Genomic DNA, 22,154 nt, shown 5'->3' with positions numbered 1-22,154 from the left:
TATGAGGTACTTCAATACTGTATATATTTGTGATATATGCATTATTGTGACTTCACATTGAAAAGATCATAACAATTTTATCACTACTGTGGATTTTTGTAGGTTCCTGCATTTGGAGCCACCTTGGCCAAACATTGCAATTCATCAGTTGTAGAATCAAAAAGTATGCATACTTTTTATATGATTTTAAAACCCTTGCTGGAGAAATTCAGTGTCCGGATGTTTAAAAATTTTGGTAAAGCTAAAGAAGGAAGGAAACTTTTCTATGAGATGCCTGAGGAATGTGATTTGATGGAATCTTGACATTAACAATTGTAATGGAATGTTGTTACAATTTGTTTGATTTTAGGTTTGATGATAGTTTTGAACGAGATCGTATTTGGTTACGTGTATGAGTTTTGATTTATTGGCATTTCTATGGTTGGCTATGGATAAGTTCGGTAAGATGCACCAAACATGTATGATGAAATGGGTTGTTATTATTGGTTGGGTAATTTATTGTTTTAAGGTTTTTGTTTTTATCAATCTTAAAAGTTCATTGCTATTTTTGGCTGATCAATTTTTAGGCAGAAAAATTATATTATTTGTTTCGCTTGTGGCTGGCTTAAGATAAAAAGGGATAAAATCTATTTTGTGGTTCGATTATAACAATACGGAAAGGGCCGTTTATCGAACGCTTACGTGGATGGTAAACACTTACCAGGTTATTTACCTTACCAGATGAACGTTGCAAGAGTCAATAATCTTACCCAGTAAAAACAATGATAAAGATGGAGAGTCTTACCTGGTAAGTGAGAGTGAAGACTTTTACTCGATAAACACTTATCGAGTAAATTGTTCCATATGATACCATTTTGATGGACTATGATCTTACTCGATAAAGTAAGTAATGTTGAATTTTACCGATAAAAGCTTACCAAACAAGTGTTTAGGTAAACAAACCGAAGTTAAGTCCCACATTAGGTGGGGGTATAGCCACTTTATCATTTTAGTGACATGAATACATGTGTACATCTTATCCACTTAGACCCTGATTTTGAATGAGATATACCAAGTATTGAGTCGTCTGTTTCTTGATTCACAATAAAACTTGATATCCAGCCGCATTGCACGGGTACACCAACTAGTATAATTAATGATAGGATCCCTAAAATATAGAGAAGCCCTTTGAAATTTAATGTAATTTTTTATAGAGATTTTGACTTTTAATTATATTTTTTTGACAAATTATAGATAATATAGTAAATTATGTTTTTCGTCCATGTGTTTTTTTGTTGAAAATTACTATTTTCATTTTTTTTGAAATTACAGTTTTATAGATGTGGTTTACACTTCATTGCTTTTTTAGTCCTTGTGATTTACAAGGTATTACTTTTTTCATCCTTTTTACTCAAATGTAATGAATTGCCTTAGGGACGGAAAAACAATGAATTACAAACCACAAAGACAAAATTGTAATTTCAAGAGTATAAAAACTAAAATTTGTAGAACAAACAAACTACAAGAACGAAAATTGTAGTTTACTCTAGAGAATATGTTGAAGATGTTCTAACCGAAATCCATAAAAGGAACCCAATAGGGCATAGAGGCCTAGTTATGGCTTTTAACCGGTTCTACGTTAACCTTTTCTTTTGTAACCGTTCCTGAGCTAAGGGTACGATCGGCTTCAAACATCGAGTTCTCTGAGCATATCTACCAACATGGCTATTGTTGTTGTTGCATCTACTCCCCAAGAAACCAAAACAGATAATTGGAAAAAGAACACCCAAACCAAAACCACACCGCTAAACTAGAGATTAATTCCAGTTTCACCCAAGATCGAAAACCAAAAACCAAACCAAATAACCAGAAAGATTTCAACCAGACAGGCTTTTGGCTCGACCCGAATAACAAACACCCCAACCCACATGTACAACGCTTCATTTTTTTATCCCAAAAGCCATTTAAGACCAAATTAGCAATCATCTTTCAACAATTTGAAACCAAAAAAAAAGTGTCAAATATTAAAAAAAAAGGTACATACTAATGACCAAATTAGAGATGCTATATACCTCGGTCCTTCTGAATCATTCATTACTTGCACCAGCCACCAAACCAAAAACCACCACAGATAAATCTTCCATCCCAACTTCCACCACCACCATAAAACCACAATAAATCAAGCTATACTAACCTATTATTGATAACACACCTGAGATCAAGAAGTGACAAATGTTAAGAAAACACCAGAGCCTGAAATCATCAAAGCCCGAATCAAGTTGATATAACCTGGACCCGTACAACTGCCAAACTGCCGCCAGTCACAACTCTGTTTCTATGATCTAGTTTCCATAACTCGTATGTGCAGAATAACTTAAAGAATACACTAAACTTGTAACTTACATTAGATTACACACACCGAAGTTGATAAACTTGCAGTTTCAAGATTTCTGTTATCTTCCAAAAAGAGCCATTAGGTCGGAATTCTTCTATGGAAGCAACCCTGCAACCAAATGTGTTTGTGAGCTCCTGCATTAGTCTAAATCATATGCAAATTACCCGTCCCCAAACTCTGTTTCCTTCCTTCTACACCAATCAACCTCTGACCCATCATCAAGTATTATTGAAGCAGAAATATATGTATTACTTAAATAAGAGAAATCCACCAAAATAACCATTTATTTGGCAAAAAGGCCAAGAAACAGCCATTTTTACGAGGTGCAAAAAGTAGCCTAGAATTTTGCTAAATACACTTTTTGACATATGGTGGGCCAAACGACGAGGTTTGCAAACCAATCAGATGATGACACATGGATTCCGCCAAATTTCGCCAAAACTACAGTTTTTTGGCAACATTTTGAATTGTGGGTTTTAGGGTGGACCGGTGCTACTTTTTGCTAGGTTGGACCCACGATCTCACAAAAAGTGGATTCCGCCAATTGGCGGCCTTGATTGGCAATCTTAACAGCTATTTCTTTATAAACTTCGAAAAATTGGCTATTTCTTTAATCTCTTTGCCATAAATGGCTATTTTGGTGGATTTCCCATTATAGAAATGTATATTAAATAAAGTAATAATGTGTATATTAAATAAAGTAAGTGTCTGGAGTTAATTGGTGAGACTGGGAGGGACAGATGATTTGTATTCAGTTTAAAGATGATGAATTGTGGTGGTGGTTAGACAAACTAACCATTTTCAAGATTTCTGGAGAACGCATTTCTCGTAAAGAGCGACGAGATCTTTCTTGTTAGGATTCTTCAACTGAAGCAACTCTGCACCAAAATTGTGTTTTGTGAGCTCTTGTTTTAATTTCAAAATGGTGAATTTGGTGTGATCTTCAGAACTGGTTTGTTGACTGTGGTTACTGTCGTCTTCGTTGCCTCTGAACACCGAACCACCATCTTCGTTGGCAACAAACTTTAACGGGCTAGTTGTACTACGGGACCTCTTGTTTCCACGTATAACTCTATCTCTATCATCGTAAAGTTCTTGAACGGAATCCGTACCCATTTCATTATCTTCAACCCTGTATCGTTTTCCATGAGAAGTTGTTCTGAGTTTGCTATCCAACGCAGATTCATTAAGGCGGACGGTGGTCATCTGTTGTTGGAGCAAATCGAGCTTCCCTTGGGTGGCTTGTAGCTGAACTGAAAGTGCTTCTGCTCTATTAGTCGCTTCTGCCCGCGCTGCCCGCTCGGTTTCTAAAAGGCTTTCGAGGACTTGTACAGTACTTGCTCTCTGTTCATTGTTTGATTTCAGTAGTGTTTCAATCTCTTTCTCCCTTTCTTCAACTCTTGCCTCTAAAAGTCTGACTTTCGATATAGCATCCATTTCGGCAGCTTGATATCGCTCTAATTCATCAGCCAAGTCCTCTTTTCGTCGGTCGAGGCTCTCAATACGCCTCTCGAGCCTTGTGATTTCTGTCAACCTTTCACCTGCTAACCGTTGAATCTCGTTTTTCTCTTTTTGAGCAGTAACGGCCTCCACCCGGGCAATGTCGGCCAACTCGGATGCTCTTTTAGTTTCCTTTTCAGCATTTCTACATCTTTCCTGGATTTCCTCGAACCGGTCAAATTCAGATCGATATTTCTGCTCCAAATGAACTCGTTCTTGCTCCAGAATCCTCGCTTCTCTTTCATATGATTGAGCCGTCGCATTTGCACTTTCAAGCCTTTCACCCAACTCCTTGATATCACTTTTTAAAGCAGATATTTCCAGATCATAACTCTTTATCTTCGACTCTGCAGCCTGATGATCAGAGTACATAGCATTAGCCATTAGTGCATGATAAACAAGTTACATACATGATATTTCCATGGAGTGGTGAGTCCAAAGGTGGACCCAAAAAAATTTCAAACAGTGGCACCATATGACCAGAGGAAGCTATTTTTCACAAAATTATAATACATCAGTTGGTTGGTTGCTTCATTTGCAAGGAAAGATCGTGGGTTCGACCCTTCTCACTGCTGCCTTCTTCCAATGAAAAACAGAAGTCACTGAAACCCAAAATTAAAAGCTTTGAAATAGGAAATTTTGCTAGAGGGGGGGATCCGAACACATGCCTTTTCGAACAAGAAAGGTTAATCCAGCGACTTAGACCAGCTCAACCATCAAAAACTTACTGTATAAGTTTAATTTTAAATATATAGGGGGCCATGAAGAAACATTACGGTGGCACCCTTGAAAAACATAGTTCTTTTTCCACTATGATTGAACCATGAAGCAGTGGCATGAGCCACCTATGCTTCCACATAGATCCCCCCCTGCAGTGGTCGACTTTTTGAACCATCATTTTTGGCTTTTTTGCATGCTAACCGCTGATATTGCAAGAATGCCACGAGGAACATTACGGTTTGCAACAAGAAGTGATTTTAGACTAGTCATCTATATATAGATGCAAAAGAAAACCATCTTAGTTGGCATTCTCATCCAAAATGACTCATTCTTGCAAAATGCTTTATTTTTTCCTTTTCTGCATACTTTCACAAAAGATAAGGTTCATTTGCAATGAGAGCCAAGTATGATGGTGAAAGAAGTTGATAACTATTTACATGTTATTGAGGATGATTTCAAGTATAGGTAGCTACTTAGAAGGACCCCACCTTCAACTCCAAGCTCAGAGTAGTTACACGCTGCTCAGCCTGTTCTATCTTCGATGCCTTATCTTTTATTTCAGCTTCCTGCAATTTCATTTGCAGTTAAAAGAGAACAAGTTTTCAACACTTTTAACAACTATAAAACATGAAAGATGTTCCACCTTGCCAGCCAATGTGCCAGCAAATTCTGCTCGTAGAGCATCCTCACGATGATGGGTTTGTTTACTTGCACGATCTTGCACAGCAGCTGCCTTCTCAAGTGCATTCTTTGCTTCTCTGACAGCGACATCATACTTGCGTTTCCATTCATCTGCCTCCTCTTGAGCAGACATGGTTTGTTCTCGTGCAGCAGCTAATCTTGCCTCTGCCGCACTGCTCCTGGCCTTGAGATTTGCTACTTCCGAGGAAGCCTGTTCCTCCCCAGTTTTCTGATTAGATAATGCCAATTCATATTTTCTTTTCCATTCCACAGATTCCTGTTTGGCAGCTTCAAGCGTTCTTGATAAGCTGGAGCATCTTTCATCTAATGAGCTAGAGTTCTTTTTTATATCCGCAATTCGGCTCATGTACTCTTCTGCAAGCTTATTCTTGTCATTAATGGCGTCCTCATAGCGTTTTATGTAATTGGATTTATACTTCTCACTAGCTTCTAATTGTTTGGTAAATAATCTCATTTTATCTTCAATTGAGCGACATTTTAACTGAAGAGAACTTTTCTCTGTGGCAATATGATCTATCTGCTTCTTCACAAAGTCGAGGATTGGACCTTCCAAGCTTAAAAGTCCAAAAGAAAAACAAAACGTCAAAATATACAGAAAAGCTAGCAAAGAAGATTAACTAAATATGAAAGCCAAACCTTTGCCGTAAGAAAGAAGCTAGCTTCTGCCACTTTTCTGGACCATATGAACTTGCTTCATAGCTGTTTAAAAGCTGATCAAGAGCCTATATGACAAAGACTGAATCATCAGGTATCTTCACAATCAATACGTTACTTATTATGTCAAGTCTTCCCATGACTACGGAGACATGAAAACAAGTTTTGAGGTATAATTGGACCATGAGTCTGATCAACATAATTACACATCCAAAATCCCATTTCCATATAACAAAATAAACCCTATAGGAAAAAGTTTAACCACTAACATGCTACAAGATCTAAAACCATGCCATCATATGAATATGTTAAAATTATAAACGTAAATGTCAGTAAGTGTCAAATAGTTCCCTTCCAAATTAGAATATTTACGGAGTCAAAATTTTTGATGACAACAGTTGGTTGTAGTAGAGAACGTATTGGAAAGACAAATCATGGGGATAAAAATATTAAATAATAATTCAAAAAAACTATAAACATCCAGGTCACATCTGAATAAGAGAAATACTTGTTTGACACTTGAGTCAGAAGTGAAGTGGGTGGGTGGATAGAAGTAATAATACATGAATGAAATTCTTGTCACAACAGACTATTAAGGCATACACTAGGAGAAGACAGTTGTAATGGTGGACATCCGCATAATATTCAAGCATTATATCATATGGTTGTCAACACAACAGAGTCAAGTCCAAAAGCCTAGGCGACAAGTCACCTGCCTAGCCACCCGTAAGGCAACAAGTTAGTCATAATGTAGGTCATAAATTACACAAACTCTTTAGGTCTTCACTATTTCGTTAGACTGTTATTTTCTTTGTTTTTTAGGTCAAACTCTTGCTTTTCAAGTTTTTTTTAAATGGGCAGTGGCTTAATATAATCTCTTGGCCTTTCTTAAAATACTTGGGCCGAATAAAAATGATTAAACCTAGTTTGTGATACTTGTTGCTCCCAAACCATGCACATATCCCAAATGGCATGCACCACTTTCCTAAGTTACACCAACCTGTGCAGCAAGGTGCTAAGCTGAATATGTGCTCCACCGCGCGCCATTGCATACACCTTAACTACTACGATATGAAGCAATGAGATAACCTCTTCACCCTTACTAAGGTTCAATTAGTACGCCATAGTAAGCATTATCTGAACTAAAAGGTGGAACTCGCGGAGATGCTCTTCCTTGATGGCAGTTACTAAACTCATCCTTCTAGCTACTCATCATCTTCCTCTTCTGTGTATCCACACTACCAAGAACATATGTCCCATGCCAGCCACGACAAGAATGAAGTTTTTATCACACGATCTATAGACTTCAATTTCCTTCATTCATAGTCACAAAATTAAGATAAACCATAGCAATAAATCCCCCACAAAGCTATGATTCTCGCAAACCACAACCAAATCTTCATATTCCTTTCCATCTCAAAACACACAATTCCTTGATACAAGTCTGCAGACCAACCTATGCTGAATAAAAATACGTAGCAATCTTCTCATGAGTCCAAAACTGAAACTGAACTAAAAATTGGCAGTGAAGAAGATGAACCATTGGAAGTTTTATGTTAATGCTAGAATGTAGATATGTGGCAGCAAGGAAAAGAAAAGCATGTGGAAATGAAGATGATGTTACTAGGCAGTGAAGAAAGAGCAGCAAAATCAGTCATCAGTCAGCAAAGGTTGTCTTCATTTTCAGGTTGGTGTTTCAAGTCTCTGATTGGTCTCCTGTGCATTAGGTAGTTGAATCAAAGTTCTGGTTCTATCCTCTGCAATATTCCAGGAGCTTGGGTTCAATTATAGAATAGTTCCTCTGGCTTTGTATTTTGCTTTCCTCATTGCATTCATTTGACAGGTAATGCATCTCTGAATATTCTACCCAAATTGTGGCATGGTCTCCCGATGTCTATTATTTGGTGTTGGGTCAATCATCTTTGACACCCTCAAACAGCTCTCCAATGGTTTTGGTTGTCACAGAAATGTTTTCTCAACATTCAGGGACTTCAAGATCAACCCTTGCAGGTTGAAACTCATCAAACCTTATGTGTGCAGGTTCAAACAAAATGTGTAGAATTTATGGGTCATCTATTTCTAATGCTTGCATCCAAATCAATGAGTTTTTTTAATATTCATTTATTTGCTTCTAAATGGACTGTGGTTTCATTCAATCAGAATAGTAGATTGTTCAATTAGCTAGGGGCAGGAGTCATAATTCGTTGATTTTAATTTAGGGAAGTCATCTTCACCCATTTCTTCAAGCCTTTCAAGACAATTGTAATTTCAATTATAGATTTCTTCAAGATCCTTTTCAATACAAATCATTTTTCACCAGAAAAGAACAATCAGTCACGAAAGAATTAGGACACCTAAAATAATAGAAGTGCCGAAGAAGACACGAGCAAATGGCGACCAAGACGTTGAAACACAATCAGATGGCAAATAGCTTTAGGAGAACGCAGTAGAGCATGTGGGTAAAGATGGAACAAGGATGAAGAGAGCTGAGGTTGGAGCATCTTCAGTGATCGACCTCTTTATTCTTCTTAAAGAGTCAATATTTTGACTACGGTTCATCAACAATAGATTGATATGATCAAAAAATTATAAGAAAATTTTTAAGGCAGGCAGAATAACCCAACATCTCACCGATTGGGAAGTTGATAGGCTTGTTATAAACTTTTGAGTTAACTTCAGCCAGAAGTTCATAGGCTCAAATATGCACCCCAAGTTTTATAGGGACTTCATTTAAACATTTTATTCTTTCAGAAGAAGTCACCAGCATACAAGACATGAATCTGGAAGCTTGGGTACTTTTATGTGTTTTTAGTTAGACCCTCTATCAAAATCAACCCTCTTGTACCAAGCAAGACGAGCTAGGCTAAAAATGAAACACTAAAGAAATTATGAAGAGATTAACCCCCATATAGTTCTGTGACATGAATGGCATCCTCGTAACTCCTATCTAAAGGCTAACTTATTTGATAGACATAAACTTTCATTAGTTTCCCAGGTCAATCTTGGCTAAACCCCATGTCTTCTAGAAACATCCTCTTGGTAAGAGTGTATTCTTCAAAGGGAAACATTCCCAGATCTACGTTTGAGATAATTAAACCATCTCAGGTGGTGTTGGTGCTCCCCCAACTTTTTCCATTTACTATCAGTTCTAATTCTATCCTTCCCTGTTGGTAGCCCATAGCTCTATGCCATAAATCATAGCAAGTCTCATCCCCATGCTATAGAGTTACTTTCGAATTCAATAGGACTTCCTGATCGCTGTCCTCTTTTCTTATGACAACATCCTTGTTGATGATTCTATTCTTCAAACTAAGCCAGAATAAGATAAGATATTCATCCATAGAAACCTGTCCATACATCCTTTGTGTTTAAACTAATTCAAACAAGTAAATCATACGAAATAAACAGAAAGACTACTGAGAACATTTGAGGAGAAGCAAACAATTGCCCTAAAGCAAGGACTACCTTGTTTCACATACAACTTTAAAGGTGCTGCTAACAAAAATTTGAGAATATTGGAATGTCAAAACTTAAATTGTTGTTTTAAAATCTTACAAGTTCAGTCAATACTAGCAACCTTAGAGTGAAATGATAATACAGAAAAACATGAACACATCCAGACATATGGATATTTAACACAATTCTCAGCAATCCTAAAAGCAAACAACTTTCAGAAACATTCAGCATGGAGAGCCAATAGGCTAAACTTTCATGCATAGAAAGCAGTATGACTATTACCTTCAGAATATCACTGAACTTTGCAGCAGGTGCTTGGCAAGCTGTTCTTAGTTCTTTCTCCATTTTTTGTATGGCATTTGAGCATTGCATGTAAGCCTTCATAAAGGCCTCCCTTTTGTAATCCTGCATTAATAGTTTATAGCATGTATTAATTGATAAAATGACTACAGATATAGTTGCATGAACTTCATTTTAAACTGTACTGATTTATCCGGCCATAATAAATACTCCTGGTCCGACAAAAATGTAACTTTTGACATGAACATGGTGTAATAAAAGCAAGACAAATTTGCAAAAACTTGAGCACCATACTCGAGTTCACCAATATCTTGCAATGCTTGCTAATGAGAAAATAGGTCAATTTTGAAAGGAGACTACAAAAAAAAACATTGCATTGTTAAAAAGCAACTCAAAAGTGTTGCTTCCGGGGGACGGAGGGAGTCTTGTTATAAAAACAGAGGATGAATGACTCCAGTTGCGATTATAAACCATACCCTCTGCTGATCAAAAGATGTACAAAAAATGAAACAACTGAAACAACACCATCCCTCAAAACCACAGCACCCAGTAGTTGCACTTGAATGGGCTTTACTGAAGAGATGAGCAACAACAAAACTTCAGTTCACAAACCCCTACGCAGAATAAGTTGCAAGCACTTAGACATAGTACAGTTTGACACATGGTTGGATGTGGTATGTACCAAGTTAAAGGTGATCAATGTTGTTCTCTCACTATCAGGTTGAAGATAGTCTATCTAATTATATGTTGAAGCAATCCTAGTTTGTTAGAAACCTGGTTGTTCTTTCACTATCAGGTTGATGGTAGTCTATCTAATTGGCTTATTAACATGATGACATCCATGATTCTATGAACTCTGTACACATTTGCATGGAGAATCATCAAATTGTTTATTTCTCCAAATATCTCAGAAGTCAACTTTAGATATTCAGAACAGAAACATTAGAAATACTTGTGGACTTAGAACTACGTATAAATAATTCTAACAACCACTATTGTTAGTATTGATTGTTAAAGATTCATGTTGTCATCAATCAATTAGCTACTACTCTGCAGCTTTTTCATCTCCAGATATGTTTTGCAGATACTGAGAGAGGTGAGACATGTGTAATGAATAGTTGATGTGTTAGACCCTTGTTTGCATCAATGTCTTTTATGGATTTCTGAAACACATTTGGGCGTGAACAATGTTAATTTTTGGAGTTTAATGGTATATATGTACCTTAGAATGATTCAGGGCCTTCTGGGTGGCAAAATAGAGAATTTTAAGATCTCCAGGGGTTCCCACAACTTGAGTTCTGGAGGATCAAGCTGGACAGGTTTTGGAGAAAAAGTGAGTGGGGCGACCTAGGTTGGAACAGGTCGCGTGGGAGACCGTTTGCATCGGCAAGAGACACAAGCAACCTGGCCAGCGACTACGGTCACGCCACTTGGCCTGGTGCTATTTAAGCCCGTTTGGACCTATTTTCTTGATGTATATCTCCCCCTGATCACTCACTTCAATTAAGGCGATTTTGGGTGTTAAAGAATGATATTCATTGAAAGGGACTCCTAGTGGCAAGTGGAATAGCACTAAGGTCGTTGAGCCTTGAGGTGTAACCCCGAGGGGTAGGCACTAAGATCAACACTAACCTTGAGGTGAAACTCTATTCGAGGTCGGTAGGCACTAAGACGGAGGTTGTGAGGTGCTACACGACAACATTGACATCATGGCCTACTTTTTTATTCCACCATGTTTAATGGAAACAACTCTCCCCTGTACATGTAAGAACGAATCCTTGGGACTCTTATTATAGGTGTTCGGTGGTGAAACTCCCTTGGTGTAACATGAGTAAATGAGAAGCTATACGCGGAGCGTTATGTAACGTTCATCTATGCATATGGATGTTATTGCTTGATTATATGCTTGAACTCACTAGGCTTGTTAGCCTAACACTTGTTCTTATTGTCATGAATCTCAGGTTCGAGTGGCAGGATTGATAGAGTTGATTTGGTGTCGGTTAGAGGCACATAGAGCTTTTAGCATTTTTGGGACACCTTACTTGGAGATAGCAGATATTTGGAGATTTAGTGACACCCGATCATAATCTATTCGTGGTATGAATTAGATTAGAAAGTTGTTAACCTTAAACCTGTTCATTCACCCTTGTAACAACCGACCTAAATTATTCTTTTATTAGGCAAAAACTTGTAGCTGTTGTTTATATATCAAGTTTTTTCAAGTTGCTATTCTTCTAATTTTAGGGGTGTTACATGATGTGAATCTACAGAAACTATAATATCTTAACAATATAACAAAACCAGAAAAGCTACCTCAAATTCTTTTCTCAAAAAGGTATGAAGACGCTTTTCACATCTTTGCCTAACAGAACCAGCCCCTACTGCCGTTGAATTAAAAGCAGCCACAGCCTTCTGAGCAGCCTCTTCATGTGCTTCCTGTATTGCAGCCTACAAGCATTTGCAAAGTGAACTATATTACTCATGTGACCACCGAGTAAAAAGAAAAAAATGAAGAGAACAAAAAGAACATACTTCCTCAGGGGGCCTTGTACGGTCGAAAGAAGACTTGTAAACTTCTGTAGCATATTCTAACGCCCTTTGACACTCTGTTTCTTCAACACTCTGCAAAATGTAAATAGCTGAGAACTTGACCCCAATTTGCAAAGCAGAATAGAGAAATCATGATGATTATATGAATGCATCAAGCTGTGAAGTGCTGAAATAACATATCTGAATCTCCCACTTCATAAGGAGGTGGAGACCATGAGATCTGTATCAGCAACATTGTGCAGATAAATAGACATTTGAGCACTAAGCTATCTCAACCTCAAGTAACATTTGTTGCCATATCTTTTCCCTCGATATCAAATTAACTATACAACATCAACTAATGCTTCTGAAAGATGAAGACACAGTTAGCTATCACATCACTAGAATTACAGGGTTGATTGTAAAAGATCATGAAAAATTCTTAAGAAAGTGGGGTCCCTCCAAAGTAGGTCCTCACAACCATCAATTCCAAATTGCAAAATAATGAGTCGTCAGATAAACAGCAACAATCAAACCGATGATATAGAAGATTGCCATGAGGACAAAGAAATTGCTTTAAGAACTAACCTGCCATGAGGAAGTTATTGTAGGCACTGCACCATTGTTGAGAGCATCTAGAAAGGATTGAGTAATGCCAGCAAAAATGGGTCCGGTCATAACTGTGGCCCCTAGCTGCTTGGGCCTAGTCCTCTCAAAAACAAACCTCGTTAGCTCATCCAGTCCGGATTTGAATTCTGGCCTCAATTTATCCATCTATATGTGCCAATAACATTTAAAAAGGCTAAAGCTAAATACAATATTCCAAGGAGCCGTGATACTATAATAATAAATATTTGTGTTCATGAAAGAGACTACTGACTGATATTTGGTCAAGCCGCTGGAGCTCATTTTCATTGCTCAAAGGTCGCACAAGAGTGAAGCAGTCCCTGTCCGGAAAGAGAGCTCGGATGGATTCTCGAATCTATCAATTATCAATCATCTATTGTTCAGGAATCTAAAACATGTGCAAAATAGAACAATATTTACAATCTAAAACCAGCGATTACATGAACCAAGGAGGAGTAATGGTAATAATAGTAGTAGCGAGTAGAGATTGAGCTTAAGAGGTAACCTCATTTTTGGCAGAAACATCTCTTCCACCACCTTGTACTGGCCTCAAAGCCAGCTCTAGATAGTCACGTGGAGTTATTTTCCTATTATCCTCCACCAAATCCAGATAGAAGTCCTGCACTTTTGGAATATATATTTAAGGAAAAACACAATAATAGCAGTAGCTGATGATGTAATGTCACTAAGATCAACAACTCAATGACTTCTTGAACACCTCACATCTGTAAGTCAAGAGATCATAAAAAAAGAAGCGGCATGAATGTACCCTTAGAAGCCAGACAAATATTGGGGAGAACTGTCCAAGCTCAGAAGCTGTAGTCTTCCCCCCAGAAGCTCTGACACGAATATGCTTAGTCATTTCAGTAACAAGAGAGAGGCGATCAAGTGCAGCCTCATCTATACCTCCCATCTGATAGAAGAAAGGCATGAAAAGTGAGATGAAGTAACAGCTGTATACAGAATGAATCAAGACATTATTCAAAAACTCGACCTGGTTGTATATAAACATGCTTGATAAGAGTACAGCTAGAGAGAAGATCTGAGTGCTGTATGTTCCCTGAAAATGGCACATGGAAAAAAATGATTTACCAACCGTTTGATCATCAAACGATTTACAGAAAAGGAACGTGAGTTGTTGTACTCAAGTTGAACAAGATGAACTAGATATTTTAGAAGTTGAGCCAACCGTTTGATCATAAGCATCAATTCCTTCACTATCTATCAGTAAAAGATTGTATTCAGTTCCATCAAGAGCAGTTCTTCTTAAAGGGGTACTCCACAGCCAAAGCCCTTTTGTGCAAGGACGATGAGTTGATGCCACCTGAAATCCACTACTCCTTCCAAGAAGCTACAAAAAAAAACAGAAGTTGATCAATTTTGCTACTTAGCATGAAGGTGAAAGGTCATGTATTAATAAATGTAAAACATATGGAATTTCATATCAATGTAATCTCAGCAAAACAAATAAAATGTGAAAAGATAGGTTTTTCTCATAGATAGAAAAATCTTATAACAATGTAAAGCCATTACGTCACACGACCTGCAGTCTGCAGATATAAAGGTTGTGACAGAAATCATATCGGCACCACAACAGGCCTCATTTACCACTTATCAGTAGTCTGTTCCTGTGTACTTCTTAAAACCAAAAGCTAACAGCCTCTATAAACTCAATTTGGTGTCCCAAACAGGAATTTACCTTTTACCAATGTTGCAGTAATGAACTTCACTTGTAGAGGAAACCTCATAGATGTCAAAAAGCTACCTCAACAAGGTTTCATTTTTCAATTGTAATTTTTGAAATGATGTTACTATTTCGTAAATAGACTCCTAGTACCAAAATTTTAATCTGCTATTGTGATAACTGGATTCTGGTTATCACCCGAGGTAATTATTATGTGGTTATTTGATATGTGATTACGTGAATATGTGATAAATTGTTATATTTGATCATGTGAATATATGCTTACATAAAATTAATATGCAAATATGTGTATATTTTCATGCATGTAAGGGTGGTGAGAAAATATAAATATATGTGTGCATGAAAGTATATGGTGTATATTCTATGGGTGCATGGTTTGCATGCATAGTTAGTACATATGCATGCATGAGTGATAATTGAGAAACATGCATAAAGTTCAGCCGCCTTCCTTTTTAAAGGAAGGGTATAAATATCACCATTTTGAGAAAAGGCAACTTCTTGCCACTTTTAGAAAGAAATTGCGAGTAAAGTTTCTCTAAGGGTTTTTGCTTGCTAAGCTTGGAATTGGAGATTTGGAAGCATTCTGATTCGTATTGTCATTTCTTTCAAAACTCTGATAATTGCATAAGGTGAGTGTTTTCAGACATCCTTTACATATGATTTATTACTGGTTTATAGTTTGCTATGTTGAAATTACTACTTTGTTCTTGAATATCTTCTTTGACAGATTAGGACTCATCTCCGGCTACAATGTTGACCGGATTGGAGTAAGCCCGGTCACAATGTTGACCGGATTTGAATAAAATGAATTTGTATCCGGACACAGTGTTGTCTGGATAGGGGGTGTCCGACCACATAGTGTTGTCCGGATAGGGCGTGTCCGGTCACTTTGACCGATGAGTATTTTTATGCCCGGATACTATGTTGTCCAGAGAAGGTATGACCAGATGCTGTCTTGTGTTTTGTTGTCCGGATGGAGAGTTCGGCCAAGTCTGTCCGGACATGTGTTGTCCGGATACAAGCCGTCTGTACAAGTTGGATCTGCTTTGGTAATATAAGAAATATTTGTTTCTTTCTGAACAGTTGAAGTAATATTTTATTTTAAGAAATTAAAGGGTTTTGAATTCAGGAAGTGGATTAAAAAAACTTATGATTTTGGAGTTTCAAAGTTTTGATATAAAAACTGTTTTGAAACTGTTACTGGCTAAAACTATAGATGATGTTCCTTCAGGACGGTTGTGACTCCGGTCTGTCCTTATTGGAAATAATCTATAGATTTTGATGAGGAAATAAGAGTGGCATATCAAAAAGAGGTGTACAATGGGATAAAGGTGGCATATCAAGGAGAGGTGTACCTTCGGATAAAAGAGTGGCATATCAAGGAGAGGTGTACCTTTGGATATAAGGGTGGCATTTGTGTGTGTGTGATTATGGTTACAGCTCTCACTATTATATCCCTTAAGATTACAATGGTTCTGAGTCCTTATTTCTTTGTGATTTAAAGATTCAAGAATATCGTTCTTATTGGAAATGATAGTAATGATGTTATTGAGAAGGGAATAATTATGGCCAGAGGTTTTGAATAACCATGCTTTTGATGAAAAGTATTTGGAAAAGAGTTATGTGGAACCAGAGGGGCTCTGGCCCTACTTTTTGCTAAATAAACTATTCCTACGTCAAATTTGGCATTTAGAACCAGAGGGGCGCTGGTCGTTGTGAACTATGAGATTATGTTTCTGTTTATATGAAAAATTGATTTTTAATAAAGTTTTGATGATCTTCACCCTGCAATTACAAGGAAAAAGGGATCTCACTAGACCTTTAGGTCTAACCCTCATTTTGTCTTTCTAATATGTATTGCAGGTTCAACTGGGTTACATGAGAGAAAATGTAAATATTTTCCTATGTGCTTAACCATATGAAGATCAGCTTATAGATAAATATAGTTTTGAAGATATATGTTATGTAGTACAAGAATTTGTATTTTGGAATTTTTGATTGTGTACTTCGGACATTAATTTCTTGTACTATGGGACCTAAGTGGAGTAATACATGTATTTCTTTAAATGAAGTATGTGTTATATGCAATGTGTAATGTGGGGTGTTACAACTATGCTTAGCTTATGTGTTCCTGTTACTTCCTGATTTATATCTCCAAAAAGATACCAAGTATCTTCCATGTTCTCAACCCCAAACCATGCCTCCAGACTTCAAGTGATACTTCAAAAAGTTGAAAATATATGTTTGACAGGCACATGCGATTGTCCGACAAAAAAGGCCCACTATAGCTTCACGTATGATTGTTGGAAGAGAGGCCGACTATAGCAAACTCGTCTAACTCAGCTACTTCAGCAGTGAAGCGTAATTGTTTTCTGTTGTTACTATATCCATATTCGTCAAAATCAACAATATTCTACAATTTATGAAACAAACAATATGAATCAATTAATGAAACAGTAACCCATCTGGTTGCCTTCATATTGGTAAGACATCCCCTTATTGATACATCATACATTCTATAAAACTTTCACCCTTACTTTGTATATCATAAGGCAAAATGCACTGAATAGCAGCCAACTCTCCACAATGTCCATCGCAGCCTGTTCTGTACCAGTTGAGTCGTTAAACTTTCATTCTTTGTCCCAATGCTGTGACAAGTAGACCTATTTGGGTGGCAACCAGTTACCAGATGATGTGTGGGCTCAATCATGTTCATTTAGCCGAGTAATTAAGGCACGTCTGATAAAAGAAAAAAAAAACCCTAAATTGATATGCCAGGCCATAAATCCCCAGATTGGTCTTCTCTTTACTATTCATCATGAGAACCAATACTTTCTCGTCACCAGCACAATGATTAAATATGCCATCCATGAAGTTCAAAATTCCTGATAAACTCCATGCGGTCAAATCTGATGCGTAAATCAACAACGGCCACTGACTTGCTTGTAGTTTGTAATAAAAGCATTTTCATATCGGAATCATTTGACTTTCGAGAGGAGAGGTCACTAGCATTAACGTAATATGACATGATTTTACCATCGTTGCAATGAAACTGGATTTTCCAGTTCCCGAAGGTTCGTACAAGATATAACTCCGCTTCAGAACACAGCTTAAATAAAATGATGATAATCCCATTTAGATTTGATAATGGCCGTAAGATCAAATTTAACCTTCTTTCTCAAATCCAAACCATCGGTATAGTCTCGGGGGTAGCCTAATCCGAAAACCGAATGGATCTCCACCGTCCTATGCCTCGGTGGTCACTGACAGCATTGTTGTATTCTAAAGACCCAAGCACCAAAAAAGGTGTCAAGAATGGTCTAACCAACATCGAAGAAAAGGACGATGTTGTTTGGTTTCTTACCGGAGACGAGGTTGGTAAAATTAAAAAATTAAGTATTTTGACATTTCAGAAAGATTGAACAAGATGAAGTCCACATCGTAAGGTGGTAAATGGGTCGACTTGCCTCAAAAGTGGGACAAAATTGAGAGTTTAATGACTCGATAGGACCCAAAAAAAAGTTGAGCAACCAAATTGGAACATTTCAAAAAGCTATTTGTTATTTAATACATTTTGTCCTATATTATATTTTTCCTGATTTGTGCGTGAAGTTTGTTGACCTATAAGTTATCAGAACCCACATGAATCTGATCTAACAATTTAATCACAATGGCAATTTATCCAATTACACTGAAAAGTTACAAGTGTTTCCAGCTCTTCGAGCAGCTGGAGCTTTCCCAAGCTCATGCCATAGTTGAGTATACAATACCATTCGACCGTTCGGGCCTTGGTTTATAGCCTCGAAGGGGGTGCTAGAGTATCTCTTTTCTACAGCAAAAGAATGTAATATCTAATACACCATTCACTCAATAATAATTTCAAGTTGCAAGAAATTCCATTTTAAGATGCCCTACGTTAAATGCCCTCTTTTGACCACAAATGACTTGCTAGCCTCTATGCTCGTTGGTACAAAATTAGTTTAATATACAAGTGCCACATATGCTTTGCTTTGGTCTTGAAATGTCCTTACTTCCTTGATTCATTCTATGGCTAGGAATCCATCACTGGCTAAATACATCAAGAAGGTAGCTTGAAGTGGCATTGTACAGATATATAGCCAATAGAAAGAACAATTACCATCCTGTAGGGGTGCTAGAGGAGAGAAACTTAAAGGAAATTCAGAAGTGAGATCAACACACTCCACCCCTTTTCCACCATGGCATGACCGGAAGTCCATCAAAACATGATTGCTATTAGTAAAAAAATTGTAAAAGAATTCCTAGCCACATACGTAATATATGTCATTAGAAGAGAGGGAGTATTACATGACAACCAATAGCTTTCACAATTCTTTTAGACAACTTATATTAGCATATAGGAGTATACTACGTACTATACGTGAAGTGGTCGAGCATATAGAGTATTCATGTAGTCCTACCACATTGTACCTAGACTATTGATTTAACCCTACATAACCAACTATTTAGCCACAATTCCCAAAACTTGGAACAAGCAACAAACTACCAAAAACCACAAACTCGGTAGCCATGCATCACCTAGTGTCAATAAGACAAATAAAATTTGTCACGGATGCAGGGAAAAAAGAGTGGATTGTGAACTCTATAAATGAAATAGAAGGCAATTCACGCATGTCGCCCGGGGCCGATTCAACTAATCTCTATATCCTATAATCTACTGCTTAGCAATTAAATAACAAATTCCCTAAGAAGAATTCAACAGTCCCCCTAAAACCCTAGCTTCAGAATAATTAACCATGTATAAACATCATGGTTCAATTACTTATTTCTTAGTAACACCCTAAAATTGGAGCCAACAAACTACTTTTTAAAGGGTGTTTGGGATTGCTTATAAAAACAACTTATTGACTTATTCTGGTTTGACACACCGGTAATAAGCACTCTTGAGTGTTTGGATAAACACTTACACCGGTGCCAAAACCGTAATAAGAAGTCTTTTAACAAGGACTTTGTAGAAAAGTATTAGTTGTTTCAAATAAGCAATCCCAAACACCCCCTTAGTACATTTCTACCGAGTAACCAGTTCCACAAGTAAAAGATGCACCGAAAACCCTCGTTTCAAAATTACAAACTAAATAGCACATAATTAAGAAATCATGCAACAAGTATTTCTAAAAACAGTTAATCAGAAAACCCTAAGTTTCTCCTATTAAGAAAATAAAAAAAGCACCTGATTCAAGATATAACTCTTTCCTTGCCGAGCACGACCGCAAACTGAAACGACACCGACGGGTTCTTTAACAAGCTGAAGAACAGAAACAGCTTCTGGATCCATCTGAAACTTCCCTCTCTCGTCGCAATAGACGAGGCGAATGGGTCTCGCAGGGCCGGAAGCAACGGCAGTCGATGGAGAAAAAAGAGGGGTTGGAGAAGACGCCGTCGGTGGCGTTTGTGGAGATGAATCATTGGAAGTGCCTCTGCTGAAAAATCTCCTCATTGTCGGTAGATCCAAGCTGTAAGGAGAAACCGATTGCGCTTATCAGCTTCGAATGGTGGCTTTTTACGAGGGGTTTCACGACTCTGGTGATCAGTGGGAGTGAGATGAGAGGGGAGGAATAAAGGCTTTCGCTTTTTAAACCAACAAAAACTCTTTGGAAAAACCATCTATTTCCAACCATTTTCATTATTGCAACAAATTAAAGTGAGAGCAAAAGGGGAGAAGTCTAACAATTATAGTATTGCATCTCATTTTAATAGATTTTTTTACAAGTTTCTAACTGTAACATTCTTTTTCATTGGAAGTCAATCCCTCATATAAATAGTTGTTAATTAGAGAGCTTTTCTCAAAAAAAATATTACAGATCCTATAGTAGTCCATGCCACCTAATTATTCATCATTCGTAGTCTAAAACATTCTAGAGTCATGAAGAGCGTCATTATAATAATTTGTCGTGTGTCACTATATATATTTTGAAATTACAACGAGGACATAAGTTTCCTTTGATAGAGTTAGTTTCCAAGACTTTTCTTTCATTCCAAACCTGAGTTTGAATCATATTAGTGTTATTTTTTTTATTTTTTAACTTTTAATTTCATATTTATTATGTTTATAAAAGAAAAATGCAATAAAATACTTGAACACATGACCTCATATATGAAAGCAATAAACTCAACAACAGACCAATGATGATTTTGTAAAAGATATCTTTATATTTGTTTCTTATAGTCAAATGGTGCTACCATTTGAAAAACTTTATGGATCCATACCTGACTCGAAGTCTCGTACTCGAATAATTCTTTCACAATATAGTTCGAGTTTAATTAACTTTTTTTACATTAGGGTTTGAGCTTGAATAACTTTTCCACAGGGCTCGAGCTTGCATATTTTTTCAATTTTCAAGTTCGAGCTCGACATTGGTTTACGAGTTCATTACATGATTTATGAACATATAAACAAGATTGCTTCTATAAAGTATATGCTTGAATGGCTCAGCTTGCCTGGACTTGGCTTAGCTTGACTAAAAAAATTAATAAAGCTTTTGATGAGCGTAGACGAACATTAGTGTTATGGAGATTGGCTTATTAAGTTAAATGAGTTTTGGGATGTGTTCGAGATCACCTCGAGCTTGACAATTATTAAACTCAAACTCGAGATAAACAAGTTCGAATAACTCATTAAAAGTTTGACAAGTTAATACCCTTACTCATATATAACCATATAAACATCCTTTTTATATTTTTCATACAAAATGACAATGATTTACCCTAAAAAATGATTTATTTATGTGCGACCCTCGTAAAGAGTGAATGATCGAACCTGAATCTTTTTGTTCTATACTTGGTTGATTATCAAATCAGTCGGCCCATTAAGGGTTAGGCGAACTTTTTCTTTTGTTAACCATACAAAACTGAATTTAGTTCTGATTTTTAAATCACATTTAAATAACGTATGACAAATTATTGTCCATTATCTTAGATAAGTAAATATTTTATTTTAATGAAATAAAATATTGTAACTCTTGAGATCGTACTAATAATTTTAGAAAATGTAACACCTAAAAGTTGGGCATTTTCACTCATTACAATAAAAAGTGGAGTTGTTGATCCTCTCTCTCTCATTGATTTGATGATAATCCTTTTTACCTATCGAAGTATTATGTTTCTGTCTATTCAGTTACTAGCGATGATCATTGAATCTGTTCAGTGAACGCTGAAACATGTATTGTAATCCTACAACGACAGCTATACTTCATGAAGACAAAACTCACACCTACGAACCTTAAGCGAATGTCGAAGACTGAATCTGAAGATTAATGACTAGCGCGTTCCTGATCTGAAACGGTATTCAGTAATTACAACATGGTCAATATATGTGTGAAGAATGCATAAGTCTCAGTGAATGCTGAAGAGACCTCCAGCATTATTCCAACATTCAACGATCAAATGAAGCTTGTCATGCACGATTGTTTTTGTCTTGCCCTTCCACACACAAAGAACAAACCAATACCCTCTCAAGAGTATCGTACTGCACAGATCCGATTAGTCAACTTTAGTGCTCACAAACTTCATGAAAGGATGTTTGCTCATAAATAGACAATAGTACTATTC

At 36.9% G+C, this 22,154-nt stretch overlaps 1 protein-coding gene across 3 annotated transcripts; it reads right to left on the bottom strand.

Annotated features, from left to right (window-relative positions):
- Positions 1 to 2,156: 2,156 nt before the first annotated feature.
- On the bottom strand, positions 2,157 to 20,168 carry LOC112502452 (guanylate-binding protein 1-like). Of its 3 annotated transcripts, XR_003067693.1 has the most exons (16): positions 19,777 to 20,168; positions 14,052 to 14,213; positions 13,857 to 13,922; positions 13,632 to 13,775; positions 13,368 to 13,481; positions 13,116 to 13,217; positions 12,824 to 13,009; positions 12,239 to 12,328; positions 12,020 to 12,154; positions 9,689 to 9,811; positions 5,933 to 6,018; positions 5,238 to 5,850; positions 5,083 to 5,160; positions 3,171 to 4,228; positions 2,383 to 2,482; positions 2,157 to 2,282 (listed from the first exon to the last, which is right to left on the bottom strand). XR_003067693.1 is itself a non-coding variant. In XM_025106361.1 (15 exons), the coding sequence occupies exons 1-14, from the start codon at positions 20,041 to 20,043 to the stop codon at positions 3,176 to 3,178; spliced, it is 3,219 nt and encodes a 1,072-aa protein (XP_024962129.1). In that variant the 5' UTR covers positions 20,044 to 20,168; the 3' UTR covers positions 2,157 to 2,482; positions 3,171 to 3,175. The 3 variants fall into 3 exon arrangements, 2 of the variants coding, with proteins under 2 accessions (XP_024962129.1, XP_024962130.1); XM_025106361.1 differs by having other exon boundaries at positions 2,157 to 2,482; XM_025106362.1 differs by lacking the exon at positions 19,777 to 20,168 and adding an exon at positions 18,706 to 19,760 and having other exon boundaries at positions 2,157 to 2,482.
- Positions 20,169 to 22,154: the final 1,986 nt, after the last annotated feature.

The sequence above is a fragment of the Cynara cardunculus genome, unplaced genomic scaffold (assembly GCF_001531365.2).
Source record: "Cynara cardunculus var. scolymus isolate 2C unplaced genomic scaffold, CcrdV1 Un_Scaffold_1452, whole genome shotgun sequence".
NCBI lineage: Eukaryota > Viridiplantae > Streptophyta > Magnoliopsida > Asterales > Asteraceae > Cynara > Cynara cardunculus.
Note: the sequence above shows the minus strand (reverse complement) of the source record. Positions and strands in the feature narration are given on the sequence as shown.